The 15,261-nt window shown below is 37.4% G+C and overlaps 1 protein-coding gene across 1 annotated transcript in view; it reads left to right on the forward strand.

Moving 5' to 3' along the window:
• Nucleotides 1–3,450: 3,450 nt before the first annotated feature.
• Nucleotides 3,451–15,261, forward strand: part of hcrtr2 (hypocretin (orexin) receptor 2) — a 92,253-nt gene continuing 80,442 nt past the window's right edge. The window contains exon 1 of the mRNA XM_059566823.1: nt 3,451–3,701. Coding sequence (XP_059422806.1) covers nt 3,485–3,701 — 217 coding nt within the window. The 5' untranslated portion in view covers nt 3,451–3,484. The remainder of the gene's footprint in view (nt 3,702–15,261) is intronic.

Raw genomic sequence — 15,261 nt, forward strand, 5'->3', positions numbered from 1 at the left:
TTATTAGACTTTCGAAATAACTCACGTGCACATCAGTTTGAGCATTTCTGTTAAATTTACTGTTAATTAATTGGAGGTAAACAAAAAGTAATAATAATAACAAAAGTATTCTGTTGCCCATGGATTACAGTCTTATTTTGTCATTATATAAAGGTATAATTGTAGAAAAAAAAGATAATTCAGTTAAGTTGCTGGAACTGCCTTAGCAGGTTCTAGCTTTAGTGCATTATTCAACAAACCCTTACGACAAGAGTTTTTATTTTAAAATTAGTTTGATATTGAATGAACTGTATTTGTTTAGATTTTAACTGCTATGTAAATATTTTGCTTGTATTCTTAAGAAATCTTAGATTTCTTGCAAACTTGGTGGATCAGGATGTAAAGTGTTGTGTTGTGTAGTGGTAGTTGTGGACTTGTAATTCGAAGGTCGTGGGTTCGATTCTTGGTACAAGCAGGAAATGTAGGTGTGGTAGTGAATGAACAGCACTCTCTTCCACCCTCATTACCCATGAATGAGGTGCCCTTGAGCAAGGCACTGAACCCCAACTGCTCACAGGGCACTGCAGCAAATATTTTCACAGTGTGTGTGTGTGTGTGTGTGTGCATGTTCACTACTCACTGCTGTATGTTTGCCCTTGTAATGGCTTACCATACTTGGCAACACATAGCTATGCAACAATATATATTCAGGATTTAAATGTTCATGTATAGAATACTTTAATAGCTAATTGTTCATATTTAGCAGTAAAAATAAATCTTTGAGGACCATCCAGGAATGAATTGTAAAGTCTAGGTAGATGCAGATGCAGCTAAACATGTTCATCTAGTGGTTTATAAAGTAAGACCAGGAAATGCAGATGTTGATCCACTGAAATGCCAAGTGGTTTCTTGGCACATGATGTAGTTTGTAGACACTGGGCAGCAACATCAAGATAGGCCTGAACCGGATCTGATCAACTCTAATAGCCTCAGATATGTAACCAAACGCAAAAAGACTAAGATACCATTCAGTTAATTTACATCAGAGTTGGCAAGTTTGCACTTAGTCATATACAGTATAGAATATGCATTTGGTGTACTATCCGAGGAGAGAGCTCAAAGCTTGACATTTGACTTGAACCCAATAGTACTCTCCAAATCCTTGAGTAAGAAAGGAAAAAATGAGATTGAGGAGCTGGGGTGGAAGAGGGATGCTGGAAAGCTGTTGTGACTCGTGGAACAGATGTTGGTTCTACATATATGAACCACCATGTTGTATTCCATATGTATTCCTAATAAATCTCAGTCGTATGTTCTGTTTATGCTCCTCTGAGGATTAAGTTTATGGGTAGACTTTTACCAGTGCCGTTTTAGTGACAAACCTTAAATTATATTCTTGTGAGATCGTTTGCCATTATTATGCAACCCTAACTCAGTTTATCATCCCAGATGAGCCTGCAAATTTAAAAAAAAATTATTCAATCTGATAATTATATAATAATGACTATTTACTTTGCACAACCTTTACTTTGTAAAATAATATTAATGCTCCAGGTGGGAACCAAGAGGCAGGTGTTGTGCACAAGTCTGTTGACCTTACTGCAAGCTAGGAGATGTGCATCTAGTGTGAGAGATACATGCTTTAATAATGGTAAGTCATGTTAATAAAGAGTCTACAAATATTAGTAATCCATAAGTTAATGTTGAAATAGTGAACATTTTACAATAAGGTTCATAAATTCCATCAATAAATGCTTTATTTATGGTAAGTCATGTCAATAAAGAGTCTACAAATGTTAGTAACACATCAGTTAATGTTGAAATAGTGAACACTTTACAATAAGGTTCATAATTTCCATCAATAAATGCTTTATTAATGGTAAGTCATGTCAATAAAGAGTCTACAAATGTTAGTAACACATCAGTTAATGTTGAAATAGTGTACACTTTACAATAAGGTTCACTCAATCCATTAATAAATGCTTATTTGAATGCAAGTAATGATAGTAAAGTGCGTATAAACATTAACAACATTTTTCCACTGTAGAATTATGTTTACCAACAAATCAATGCCTTATATAAAAGAGTGTTGATAAGGTACACAACAGTATTTTTACATTTAGGGTAACATAGTGAGTTAGAAATGTTCATATATAGTGTGTGTCAACTGCTGCGTAAACTAATGTAAATATGTACAGTTTAACCCCTACAAAACAGTACAGCTATTTACAGGCATTGTTCATGGTTAGTTCATGTTAACTAATGCATTAACTAATGTTAACCAAACGTACTGTTAATGTGAATTGATGCATTAGTACATGTGTGAGTTAACGTTAACAAATATTAACTAATGCGGAACAGAGGTGTCGTTCATGGTTAGTTCATGTTAACTAATGCATTAACTAATGTTAAATAACCGTGCTGTTAATGTGAATTGATGCATTAGTACATGTGTGAGTTAACGTTAACAAATATTAACTAATGCTGAACAGAGGTGTCATTCATGGTTAGTTCATGTTAACTAATGCATTAACTAATGTTAACTAATGGAACCTTATTGTAAAGTGTTACCGTTATTTTTTTGTTGCTGTTCAAGTTGTTAACTTAAAATGATGCATCTGTTAAATGGGTCGCATTAATGTATTATGTCAGGGAATCGATCGCGATGAGCTTGTATTTTATTGTAAAGCAGAGCCAATTAAAAGTAATTATGGTATCACTTGTCTACATTTGTGGTAAAACTGATCGCATTTTTATTTCCTGGATGTCAGGGTTTTTTTTTTTTGGTGACTATGGGATTTTGTTTTATTCAGTAGGCTACTCTGCCATCTGCATTTGCTTTTAATAGGCTAATTCACCCAGAACTCCGTTCTATTTCAATGTAAATGCGCTCTCGTCCACTGACCTATATTGGCTTATGTTCTCTATATAGATCAGGGCTCAGCGGCTTCACGCGCTTAATTCTCGTGCATAATAGCCTACATCATTCTAAAATGCGCTCAAATTCAGATAAATTCAGCTTCTAAAACACATCAATAGACCTTGCGCTTTAAAATAAATAAATAAAAAAATAAAAATAAACACATCAAACACATCCGCACACCAACACTGGCGTCAAGAGAGAATACAATTGAAGGAAAACGGCATTTAGTTTCACCTTTTTCGTGTTTAACGGGTATAAATAATAATGCGACTAAGAAGATATAGGATTGTTTGACTTAATATATAATGTGACATAGGTCTGATATCTATGGAGTAGCGTGGTACTTGCATAAACAGGAGTGTACTCACGAGATACAAAGAACCGTGCAGCAATCACTTGATGCATTCTGTAGTTTCTGACTTAGTCTTGCTAACTAATTGGCTATAGGCTGAGAGGTCCACAGTGCGTCACGACGCTCTCCAACTCTAGTCTTCTTCTCCCCTGCTCCCTCTCTCTTCCCTCACTCGCGCGGTGTCAGTCATCCGCGATGCTGGAGAGAGAGAGAGAGAGAGAGAGCCAAACATGTCTGGGATCACCGCTAATGACGCCTGTAATGACTGTCTAACATCAGCGCAGCATCTGAACTCCACGGAAATCCACTCCCATTCTCACATTGATGAAGATGATGAACTTCTCAAGTATATCTGGAGGGAATATCTGCATCCTAAACAGTATGAATGGGTGCTCATAGCTGGATATATCATAGTTTTCCTTGTCTCTCTGGTCGGAAACACCTTGGGTAAGTAGGCGAAGTTTGAAACGCGCAAGTAACTTAGAAATTGTATTTGTTTTTATTATTATTATTTTTTTTTGCTGTGCTTTAAAATATTTTACTGTCAGACGAATACCGGTCTACTACAGGTCTGTCCATCATGTTTGCTACATTGCTTTGCGATCAAATTATAACTCCGAAAATTTTATAGAAAGTAATTTATATTCTCTGCTTTAAAAAAAAAAAAAACATTATGTGAACAACTGTATTGAGTTCAGATCTTTAAAGTCATTAACACAAATGAATTTTAATTGGGCTGCAATTGTTTATTTGGTTTATTTGCAGGTTTTGCTAGTTTAAGCATTGCTGCATCCTCACATGCACATATTAAGGACCATAAATGCATTTACAGTTTTCATAAAATGCCAAGCCTCCAGCTTTCTTTCTTTCTTTTCTTGATATTTTATCTTTTTTATCCAGAGTCCTCTGGCAAATCACACAAAGTGCTGCATTGCTCTTTTAGCACATGCAATGTGATGGATTTGTGGAATTTTGATTGAAGACTATATGAATGGAATACGGTGCTTTAAAATATTTGGCTGTCACTTTTCTCAATGCAAATTTCAACATTTGAAGTTTTCTCAAGGAATTTAGAAATACGATGAATGCCCCAATAATCTGGAAATCCGAGGTATTGGCATATTAATCATTGGTCCCTCGAAATGTTACTTGACTTAGAATTTTTTATTCACATTTTTCACATGCTATTCTCTTTAAAGGTGTAGTGAGTGTTTTTTTGTTGCATCAAACAGAATTGCCGTCAACCTCAGCCAATGAGTTTTGGACCTGTTATCCACCAAACAGGATGGATTGAAACAAGACACTTCACTTTAAAGGAATATTTGGCACAACAAGTCCAAGGCTAAGCTCTGGCTGAAATTCATGGCTAAAATCCTCTAAAGCTGTGTGATTTCTCTGGGTGAGACTGAAAGTCATTATTTGGTGGTAATATTTCCATTCCCCAGAGCCCTCAAAATCATATATTGCACGTAAACCTCTGGTTTTATCTTTATTTGTCCTTTATTTAAATCTTATTGTGATAAAAGACCTCTTTCAGGGAGTCCAACTGAAGATGGCAGCAACAGTTTTCATATAAAAAAAAAATGAATAGAAACAACACAGGAAAAATAGCAAAAGAAGAACGATATACAGGTCATATCAGCAATATCCATAAAACATTTCACACCAGGTCAGGGATTATGGAAAACAGCAAAATGTTTCCAGTTTGTAAGGGCTTTCAAAGAGTAGAGGAGTTTGTAAGGTAATAGTATGCTGCAGCTCATTCCATGTGCAGGAAGCATAAAGAAACAGTTTTACCAAGCCCACAGGAGACATTTCTGTGAATCAGGGTACAGATGTAGTGCTATAATTGCAAGGATAAAAGGCTGGGGATGTAAGTTGCTGCTTTATCTAATAATGTCTTGGCAAAAAAAAAAAAAAAGCAACCAGTTGTTCAGAGATTCAAACACTGTGGTCAGTGCAGGCATTTGTTGCAAAGCGTTATGCAGCATGATATGCAAAATCCACTTGTTAATCAAGGAAGAAGTTGCATGTACGTAAAATAAATAGTAGCATTATGTCCAGTTCTATTATTGCTTCTACTGGTAATTCCATTCTATCAAGTGGAGCTGTTAGCAAAATGATGGGGATTGAATTACTGCTTTAAGTTTTAAACATTAGTTATTCTCGTTCTCTGCCCTCTCTTCAAGGGTTACTTATACCATATGCAATTATGAGAGTTCTGTTGCAAAACTACTGCAGAGCATTGATAAGTGTCTATATATATATATATATAGTTGTTTTTTTTTCCGGGAAGTGCACCGATGTGCTCGGGGGTTTCATCAAACAACCAGAGCAGCGGTATTCATGTGATGAGCACATGAAACAAGTGGAAAGACAGAAATAGAAGCTAGACGCAGTACCACAGTGAGGACACTTTGAAAATGCCCTATGTGAAGTAACAATGCCTCTGCTCTGCTGCTAAATCAAAGCGTCTTCATGCGCCAACTGGAAATCCCTAAACCTCAAGTCCAGATTTTCCTGAATGCAATATAATAAGAATCATGAACACTGGTTGTGGGGATGTAATGGGCTATTTATTTAAGGGAATCAAATAATTAACTATTTCCCTGCCAGTATTTTTGAAAAAAAAAAAAATTGTCAGCCCCTGTCAGCGATTTTGCTGATTTTTACTAAAATTTCATGGCCCCCAGAATATTTTGTTGTATGAATATCTGAACATGCAGTACATCAAAATAATCATCAGACCCTCTACTTAAAATAAATAAATAAAATAAATAATGATAATACAAAAATAAAGTAAAAAATACATCTGGTTTTATTCTAGCTTGAAACATTATTTTATTATCAACACTAGAATTTAGGTAGGTTTAGTAAAAAAAATAAATAAAAACTTCATATTGAAAGAAATGAAAAAAAAATTGAATTTTTATCAAATACCACACCTGGATCATATTCAGGAATATGATCAAAGCAAAGATGCAGTAGATGGCCCAAAGCTTGCACAGGCCTTTGCCACATTCTGGATTGACATTTCACTCTGTAGCATTAGGCAGTTTCCATTTATAATTGGTTATTGTTGATGGTCGCATTATTTTTCATATGCATATGCTTTCATATGAGATTGCTCGCTTCTGCGTCTTCCTGGTCTGTGTTTTTGATCGGCACGTTCTAGACTCATTTAGGAGATGTGTAATAGCGCCCTGAGCATATGACAGTGAAAATGTTCAGAATGGTGAAATTGCGCAAAGAAGTCAAGTTAGCATCACAGGTTTTACTGTTTGGTAATTTCACATATGTCATAAAAAGTTAAAATATAGAATAATATAAAAAAAATGGTAAAATATAAAATGTTTTGCTATTTGAATATTACCTCACACTATTTCATTAAAGTATTGCTTTGGAGCTGGTGTTTGGTCTATGTGAACAGTAGAGGTGAATTGATTGGCCATCTCAGTCATTGTGACATTGATGAATTAGGGACATTTTTAACTATTTGAGAGCACTTGTCTCTCTAAATTTCTGTGGTGGTTACAAACCTGCGCTATATTGTTGTCAATAACGCCTGTAAGCTGGGATTCACTGACCGCTTGGCATGTCTCTTGGGAATGAGGAAAGTTGGCAGGCAAACTGGGAAATGTGCCAACACTAATACTGCCTGGGGCTTCAGGTCATTACATCAGCCCATCTTCTGCTGGTTCAACAGCTGTCTCTTCATTCATTCTCAGGTTGCTTCACAAGTCCCAGTTTTGGGACAAAACATTCATAAACCTCTATGTGCTTCATAACTTCATAAACCTCTCTGTGCTTTCATGGGTTTAAAAGAGAAACCGTGTTAAAAAAAATATACTTGAAAGACCAGATTGTTCTGATAAACAAGAAAAAAAGGAACATTTGTCACATATCATACATTAGGTAAGAATGACTTATCAGGACAAGCTGATGTACAGGAATTATTCAAAACTAAGTCATAATACAAAGCATTAATAATGAAAGCAGACAAAAACTTATTTGACATTCGGCTTTTATGAAAGACGTGTTATTTTTCAATTCATCGATTGCTGATAAGTAACAAGCAATGATATATTAAAAGTCTTTCTCATATTTCACCTATGACATGTGCAATATAAAGAGACCAGGGCTAGCTGTCACTTACTGCAGTGAATATTTCTAAAGGGAAGATTCAGTTTCATTTTGACAATTTCACAAAGAAACAATCACCCTAATCTTTCCTACTACCTTGTTTTGACTAATACAGTTCATTCTTAATTGTAGACGGATGCTGGGTTTGTTAATATTTCTTATTCAATACACATTAGGTTTGTATCTGATATTTCTGTTGACACATATTGAATGACAGCAAGCATGGAGTTTGCATCAAACAATAATAAATATGAAAAAAAATTAACAGCTTAATCCGAGATAATTCTATAATAAAATTTTAGTTGTGCAGTCATGTTTGATTTGTTGATTGATTCAGCTGTTCAGTATTGCATGAAACAGAGCAAGTCAAGTCACCTTTATTTATATAGCACTTTAAACAAAATACATTGCGTCAAAGCAACTGAACAACATTCATTAGGAAAACAGTGTGTCAATAATGCAAAATGATAGTTAAGGCAGTTCATCATTGAATTCAGTGATGTCATCTCTGTTCAGTTAAATAGTGTCTGTGCATTTATTTGCAATCAAGTCAACGATATCGCTGTAGATGAAGTGACCCCAACTAAGCAAGCCAGAGGCGACAGCGGCAAGGAACCGAAACTCCATCGGTGACAGAATGGAGAAAAAAACCTTGGGAGAAACCAGGCTCAGTTGGGGGGCCAGTTCTCCTCTGACCAGACGAAACCAGTAGTTCAATTCCAGGCTGCAGCAAAGTCAGATTGTGCAGAAGAATCATCTGTTTCCTGTGGTCTTGTCCTGGTGCTCCTCTGAGACAAGGTCTTTACAGGGGATCTGTATCTGGGGCTCTAGTTGTCCTGGTCTCCGCTGTCTTTCAGGATAATAGAGGTCCTTTCTAGGTGCTGATCCACCATCGGGTCTGGATACGTACTGGATCCGGGTGACTGCAGTGACCCTCTGATCTGGATACAGACTGGATCTGGTGGCTACGGTGACCTCAGAATAAGAGAGAAACAGACAAATATTAGTGTAGGTGCCATTCTTCTAATGATGTAGGAAGTACATAGGGTGTTATGGGAAGTGTTTCCGGTTCCGGTTTACCTAACTAATGCAGCCTAAAAATCCTTTAACGGATTTGGATATTAAAAGCATATTAGTATGTTATGTGTAAGCCAGGTTAAAGAGATGTGTCTTTGATCTAGATTTAAACTGCAAGAGTGTGTCTGCCATCCGAACAATGTTAGGTAGGTTATTCCAGAGATTAGGCGCCAAATAGGAAGGGGATCTGCTGCCAGCAGTTGATTTTGACATTCTAGGTTTTATCAAATTGCCTGAGTTTTGAGAACGTAGCGGACGTAGAGGATTATAATGTAAAAGGAGCTCATTCAAATACTGAGGTGCTAAACCATTTAGGGCTTTATAAGTAATAAGCAATATTTTAAAATCTATAAGATGTTTGATAGGGAGCCAGTGCAGTGATGACAGGACCGGGCTAATATGGTCATACTTCCTGGTTCTAGTAAGAACTCTTGCTGCTGCATTTTGGACAAGCTGTAGTTTGTTTACTAAGTGTGCAGAACAACCACCCAATGAAGCATTACAGTAATCTAACCTTGAGGTCATAAATGCATGGATTAACATTTCTGCATTTGACATTGAGAGCATAGGCCGTAATTTAGATATATTTTTTAGATGGAAAAATGCAGTTTTACAAATGCTAGAAACGTGGCTTTCTAAGGAAAGATTGCAATCAAATAGCCCACCTAGGTTCCTAACTGATGACGAAGAATTGACAGAGCAACCATCAGTCTTAGACAGTGTTCTAGGTTATTACAAGCTGAGTTTTTAGGTCCTATAATTAACACCTCTGTTTTTTCAGAATTTAGCAGTAAGAAATTACTCGTCATCCAGTTTTTTATATCGACAATGCATTCCATTAGTTTTTCAAATTGGTGTGTTTCACCGGGCCGCGAAGAAATATAGAGCTGAGTATCATCAGCATAACAGTGAAACCTAACACCATGTTTCCTGATGATATATCCCAAGGGTAACATATAAAGCGTGAAGAATAGCGGCCCTAGTACTAAGCCTTGAGGTACTCCATACTGCACTTGTGATCGATATGATACATCTTCATTCACTGCTACGAACTGATGGCGGTCATATAAGTACGATTTAAACCATGCTAATGCACTTCCACTGATGCCAACAAAGTGTTCAAGTCTATGCAAAAGAATGTTGTGGTCAGTTGTGTCAAACGCAGCACTAAGATCCACTAAAACTAATAGAGAGATACACCCACGATCAGATGATAAGAGCAGATCATTTTAACTCTAAGGAGAGCAGTCTCAGTACTATGATACGGTCTAAATCCTGACTGGAAATCCTCACATATACCATTTTTCCCTAAGAAGGAATGTAATTGTGAGGATACCGCCTTTTCTAGTATCTTGGACAGAAAAGGGAGATTCGAGATTGGTCTATAATTAACTAGTTCTTTGGGGTCAAGTTGTGGTTTTTTGATGAGAGGCTTAATAACAGCCAGTTTGAAGGTTTTGGGGACACATCCTAATGACAATGAGGAATTAATAACAGTCAGAAGAGGATCTATGACTTCTGGAAGCTCCTCTTTTAGGAGCTTAGATGGTATAGGGTCTAACATACATGTTGTTGGTTTAGATGATTTAACAAGTTTATACAATTCTTCCTCTCCTATAGTAGAGAATGAGTGGAACTGTTCCTCAGGGGGTCTATAGTGCACTGTCTGATGTGATACTGTAGCTAACGGCTGAATGGTTGCAATTTTATCTCTAATAGTATACATTTTAGAAGTAAATTAGTTCATGAAGTCATTACTGCTGTGGTGTTGGGAAAAGTCAACACTTGTTGAGGCTTTATTTTTCGTTAATTTAGCCACTGTATTGAATAAATACCTGGGGTAATGTTTGTTTTCTTCTAAAAGAGAAGAAAAGTAATCGGATCTAGCAGTTTTTAATGCTTTTCTGTAGCATAGGTTACTTTCCCGCCAAGCAATACGAAATACCTCTAGTTTGGTTTTCCTTCCATCTGCGCTCCATTTTTCGGGCTGCTCTCTTTAGGGTGCGAGTATGCTCATTATACCATGGTGTCAAACTGTTTTCCTTAACCTTCCTTAAGCGTAAAGGAGCAACTTTATTTAAAGTGCTAAAAAAGAGAGAGTCCATAGTTTCTGTTACATCATCAAGTTGTTCTGAGGTTTTGGATATGCTAAGGAATTTGGATACATCAGGAAGATAACTTAAAAAGCAGTCTTTTGTGGTAGAAGTGATGGTTCTTCCATACTTGTAACAAGAAGTAGAATTTACAATTTTGGCTATATGAAGTTTGCACAGAACTAAATAATGATCTGAGATATCATCACTTGGCTGAATAATTTCAACACTATCAACATCAATTCCATGTGACAGTATTAAATCTAGAGTATGATTTTGACAATGAGTAGGTCCTGAAACGTGTTGTCTAACACCAATAGAGTTCTGAATGTCTATAAATGCTGATCCCAATGCATCTTTTTCATTATCAACATGGATATTAAAATCACCAACTATTAAAACTTTATCTGCAGCCAGAACTAACTCGGATGTAAAATCACCAAACTCTTTAAAAAGTCTGTATGGTGCCCAGGTGGCCTGTATACAGTAGCCAGTACAAACATAACAGGGGATTTAGCATTAACATTTGTTTCTCTGTATAATGTTATATGAAGCACCATTACTTCAAACGAGTTATACTTGAAGCCTGCCCTCTGAGAAATCCTGAAAACGTTGTTATAAATTGAAGCAACACCTCCACCTTTGCCTTTTAGACGCGGCTCATGTTTATAACAGTAATCTTGGGGGGTGGACTCATTTAAAATAATGTAATCATCAGGTTTTAGCCAGGTTTCTGTCAAACAGAGTACATCTATATTATGATCAGTGATCATATTATTTACAAAAAGTGTTTTCGTAGAAAGGGATCTGATATTCAATAAGCCAAGCTTTATCATTTGTTTATCCATATTGCTTCTGTTTTTTATTTGTTGAACCTCTATTAAATTGTTAATCTTAACTTGGTTTGGACGTTTTTTGTATATTCTAGTTCGGGGAACAGACACAGTCTCTATAGTGTGATATCTAGGTGAAAAAGTCTCTATGTGCTGAGAATTAACTGACCTCTGTGACGGGAGGCAGCTAGCAGACGGTCGGTTTAGCCAGTCTGTCTGCTTCCTGACCTGGGCCCCAGTTAGTCAAGTATAAACACTAAGACTATTTGCCATATTTCTAGAGGGAAGAGTGGCGCCACCCCAGGAGGGATGAAGACCATCTCTTTTCAACAGGTCAGGTCTGCCCCAAAAGCTCGTCCAATTGTCTATGAAACCTATGTTATTCTGTGGGCACCACTTAGACATCCAGCCATTGAGTGATGACAATCTGCTATGCATCTCGTCACCACAGTAAGCAGGGAGGGGACCAGAGCATATTACAGTGTCTGACATCGTGCTTGCAAGTTCATACACCTCTTTAATGTTATTTTTAGTGATCTCCGACTGGCGAAGTCGAACATCATTAACGCCGACATGAATAACAATCTTACTGTATTTACGTTTAGCATTAGCCAGCACTTTTAAATTTGCCAAGATGTCAGGCGCTCTGGCTCCCGGTAAACATTTGACTATGGTGGCTGGTGTCTCTATATTCATGTTCTGTACAATAGAATCACCAATAACTAGAGCACTTTCGTCAGGTTTCTCAGTGGGTGCATCACTGAGTGGGGAGAACCTGTTTAATGTTTTGATCGGAACAGAAGAGCGGTGTTTTGACCCACGACTACGCTGCCTCACTGTCACCCAGTTGCCCGGCTGCAGGGGCTCTGTTTCTGGAACCCGAACAATGTATAGGAATCCCTGAGCTAGACGCATCCAAAGCCGTATCTAGAGCCTTATTTCACGTACGGTGATACAAGAAACAAGGGAGAGATCCAAATGCAGGTACGAGGTTTATTGAGGGCAATCCAAAAGAGGTAAACAGTCCAGGCAAGGTCAAAACCAGAATATCCAATAACATAACACGAACATACATACAGCGCAGACTCAGGGAAGTATCACGCAAATGACATACAACAAGGACTCCGTGACAAAGACTCAGACAGACCAGGTATAAATACACAAAAGGATAATGGGGAAACAGGAGACAGGTGGGGAACAATCAATTAACTAAACAAGGAGGAAGGTGACCAAATAATGAGACAGGAAGTGATAATATGACAAACACCGTGGGAAAAGGAGGACACCTAGTGGAAACCCAGGGAACACAACCCAGACACTGTGACACCTTAAAATTCTTAACTGTCCTCAATTAAAGTTTGGATGCGTGTCTCTAATTCTGAAATCTTCTCTGTCAGCCTAACTATTTCCCTGCATTTATCACATGTGAATCCCTCATCAGCGACAGAGATAGATAAACTGTACATGTGGCAAAAGGTGCAAATAACAATACCAGGAGAAGCCATTACTCATCGTGCTTGATGAAATATTCTTTCTGCGGTTGTTTGATGAACTTGTGAAAAACAAGCTACGATTAGCTACAGAAGGCCAACAGGAAGTAGAGAAAACACTGTCCAACAGCGACACCCGCAGGCAGGGAGGTATCTCGCAGTGCCTCTCTGTGCCTCTCTGTGCTCAATGTCAATGACCATCTTGTAATGTCTCTGAACAGCAAAAAGACATCCTTATTGTTTTTTTACAGAACCCTCTGAATTACTGATTTAAACACTAAATATGCTGAATAAAATCAACACATCACAACACACTTCGTATCTGTTATTCCTGCAAGTGCGTCCGTGCGTACGTGTGTGTCGTGACACTTGACTGCTTATCTGTGACTATCTCTAAACAGTTGGTAATCCACAGCTATTTCATGTGTAATTCATGAACCCCCCAGTCCTATCTTTACATTTACATTTATTTTCTGCAAAAATGCCTTCTAAATAAACCCATTTACAGGAATGTGCATACAGCGTCATAACAATTACTTATCAGGTAAAACAACTGTATGTCAAGACAACAGAGATAGTCTTTGATGATATAGACAATGAGTTAATGGAAATCAAGCTGTCCAAATCAGTAAAAGTTACACATCAGCTCAAGTCTTTGCACCTATTAAAAGTAAAATGGCCAGTGAGTGGTGCTGAAAACTTTTTGAATTTTCTTGGAAAAAGATACAGTGGGGAAAATATTTATTTGATCCCCCGCTGATTTTGTAATTTTTCCCATTTACAAATAAATTAATGGCATGTAAGTTTTATGGTAGGTAAATTTTAACAGACAGAGACAGAATATCAATCAAATAAAGCCCATGTGGAACACAGATTAGTCCTGCCCTTTTAAAAAGTTACTCTTTCTGTCAGTTTATGTGTATAAGTCATCTGTTCACACAATCTGTATCTTCCATTCCAACCTCTCCCACGACCATGGGCAAGACCAAAGAGGTGTCAAAGGATGTCATAGACAAGACTGTAGATCTGCACAAGGCTTTAATGGGCTACAAGACCATCAGCAAGAAGCTTGCTGAGAAGAAAACAACTGTTGGTGTGATTATTTGGAAATGGAAGAAATACAAAACAACAATCAATTGGCCTTGGTAAAGTCAAGTCAAGTTCCCTTTATTTATATAGTGCTTTTAACAATACAGATTGTGTTAAAGCACTTTACAGTATTAAATAGAAAAATAGTGTGTCAATAATGTAAAATGACATTAGTAAACTCAATTTTCAGTTAAAGGCAGTTCATCATTGAATTCAGTGATGTCATCAACCAGCTCAGTTCAGTTTAAATAGCATTTGTGCAATCAAGTCAATGATATCGCTGGATATTAAGTGTCTTCTTCTATCAATGTAGCAAGTAAATCGGGTGTTATTGGAAGTGTTCCTAGTTCCTGTTGTCTTAGTTAATGCAGCTTAAAAATCATTTTTGAATATTGGAAATGTGTTAGTGTGTTATCTCTAGGTAAAGAGATGGGTCTTTAATCTTAATATTTAAACTGACAGAGTCTGTCTGACAACCGAACAATGTTATGTAGGTTATTCCAAAGTTTTGGCACTAAATAGGAAAAGGTATTATCAAATTGCCAGAGTTTTGAGAACACAGCAGACTTGGAGAACTATAATGCAATAAGAGCTTGTTCAAATTTTGAGGTGCTAAACCACTGAGGGCTTTATAAGTAATAAGCATGATTTTAAAATCTTTACGAATGTTGTCACAAACGAGTCTTCCACTGTTCCTCCCACTCACCACCAGAGGGATCTATCACCTGAGTTTTGAACTACAATCTTGACTACACACACACACCCACATACCTGGCCCTGATTACTCCTGCACCTGACTCTCATCAGTGAACTATTTAAGCAGCTCACAGATCCTACCTTATTGCAAAGTCTTGTACTGACCCGGTGTAAACTTCTGAGCAGTTTCCTTCTGTGTCTGATCTCTCTGTGTATTACCTTGGACTGTCTCACTCTTATCGATTGCCTGCTGCCTGCCCCGAATTCTTTGTTCTTGTTTCACTGACTACTGATTGCTTGCTGCCTTTCCCGACCCTTGCTTGTCCCTGGGACATCATGAATGACCTTGAACAGGCAAATTCACAAGAACCCTCACCGCACGAATGCCCTCCCGAAAAGTTCTCTGTTTCGAAGTTACTCCAAAAGAAGGTCATACAACAGGTTTATTAAGAGCTTAGTTCTGGTCATCCTGGGATCACTGCCACTCTCCATCTCCTTCAGAACAAATTCTGGTGGTCAACCATAAGAACTGACACTATAGACTTTATCCACGGTTGCATTACCAGTAATGAAAGTAAAACTCCCA

Source organism: Carassius carassius, chromosome 14 (assembly GCF_963082965.1).
Source record: "Carassius carassius chromosome 14, fCarCar2.1, whole genome shotgun sequence".
Lineage (NCBI taxonomy): Eukaryota > Metazoa > Chordata > Actinopteri > Cypriniformes > Cyprinidae > Carassius > Carassius carassius.